The sequence below is a fragment of the Galeopterus variegatus genome, unplaced genomic scaffold, assembly GCF_000696425.1.
Source record: "Galeopterus variegatus unplaced genomic scaffold, G_variegatus-3.0.2 Scaffold80822, whole genome shotgun sequence".
In the NCBI taxonomy this organism is placed as follows: Eukaryota; Metazoa; Chordata; class Mammalia; order Dermoptera; family Cynocephalidae; genus Galeopterus; species Galeopterus variegatus.
In genome coordinates, this window is record NW_007806933.1 from 1 (window position 1) to 1,047 (window position 1,047).

A 1,047-nucleotide genomic window follows, 5' to 3' on the forward strand; every position below is an offset into this window, starting at 1 on the left:
AGATGTAAAATTAACGATAATAATTTACATTGAAAAGCATGCCCTATCACTTGCTGATAACGTATCATTTTCCCTTCAATACTTCAGTTCTTGTTCAGATTGAGAAACCCTATCACCCCAAACCAGTGGAGCATCCTCACAAAGTTCTCACACTCTGAAGCATCACTGAACCCAGCAGTTTTACCAACAGAGACTGAGCTGAGAACAAAGAAAATCATGCAGAAACTAGACCAGCTGATCCCGCCCAGACCTTTCATCCATGTGAATACCACAACCAGTGCCACCCACAGCACAGCCACCATCCTCAACCCTAGAGACACATACTGCAGAGGGGATCAGCTGGACATCCTGCTGGAGATGAGGGACCACTTAGGACACAGGAAGGAATATGGTGGAGATTTCCTGAGGGCCAGGATGTTCTCCCCAGCCCTGCAGGCAGGTGCTGCAGGAAAGGTGACTGACTTCAACGACGGGACCTACCTTGTCAGATTCACTCTGTTCTGGGAGGGCCAGGTCTCCCTGTCTCTCCTGCTCATTCACCCCAGTGAGGGGGCATCGGCTCTCTGGAGGGCAAGGAACCAAGGCTATGACAGGGTGATCTTCATTGGCAAGTTTGCCAATGGCGCCTCTCAAGTCCTCTCTGAATGTGGCCTGACCCCAAACACAAGTGCTGAATTGTGCCAGTATCTGGACGCTCGAGACCAAGAAGGTTTCTACTGCGAGAGGCCTCCACATGTTCCCTGTGAGGCCCTGATCCACATGGCCACCAGGAATAGAAATGTTTCCTATCTTAGCAAGCAAGAGTGGAGTCTTTTCCACAGGTAAATGGGCCTTCAAATGCAATAATAGATACAAAGACGTAGACTTAGGATCAGACCAAACTCTGCCTGATAGCTTTGACTAATAAAGCTGTCTTATCATGTCAATTAATGTTGACTAAGTTATAATTAGGTCCATCCCTCAGAGTCAGTTCAGCTGGGAGTATTTTCAGAGGGTTCCAGGTAGGTCAGCTTTAGAAGTATTTGCTAAAAGGAGTATAACCAGTGA

General features: G+C 47.7%; 1 protein-coding gene across 1 annotated transcript; it reads left to right on the top strand.

Annotated features, from left to right (window-relative positions):
* Positions 1-126: 126 nt before the first annotated feature.
* On the top strand, positions 127-821 carry LOC103584690 (NXPE family member 2-like; the record flags this gene model as incomplete). The annotated part of the gene is made up of 1 exon (XM_008565598.1): positions 127-821. A coding segment is annotated over one exon (695 nt), but the record flags the coding sequence as incomplete, so codon positions are not given.
* Positions 822-1,047: the final 226 nt, after the last annotated feature.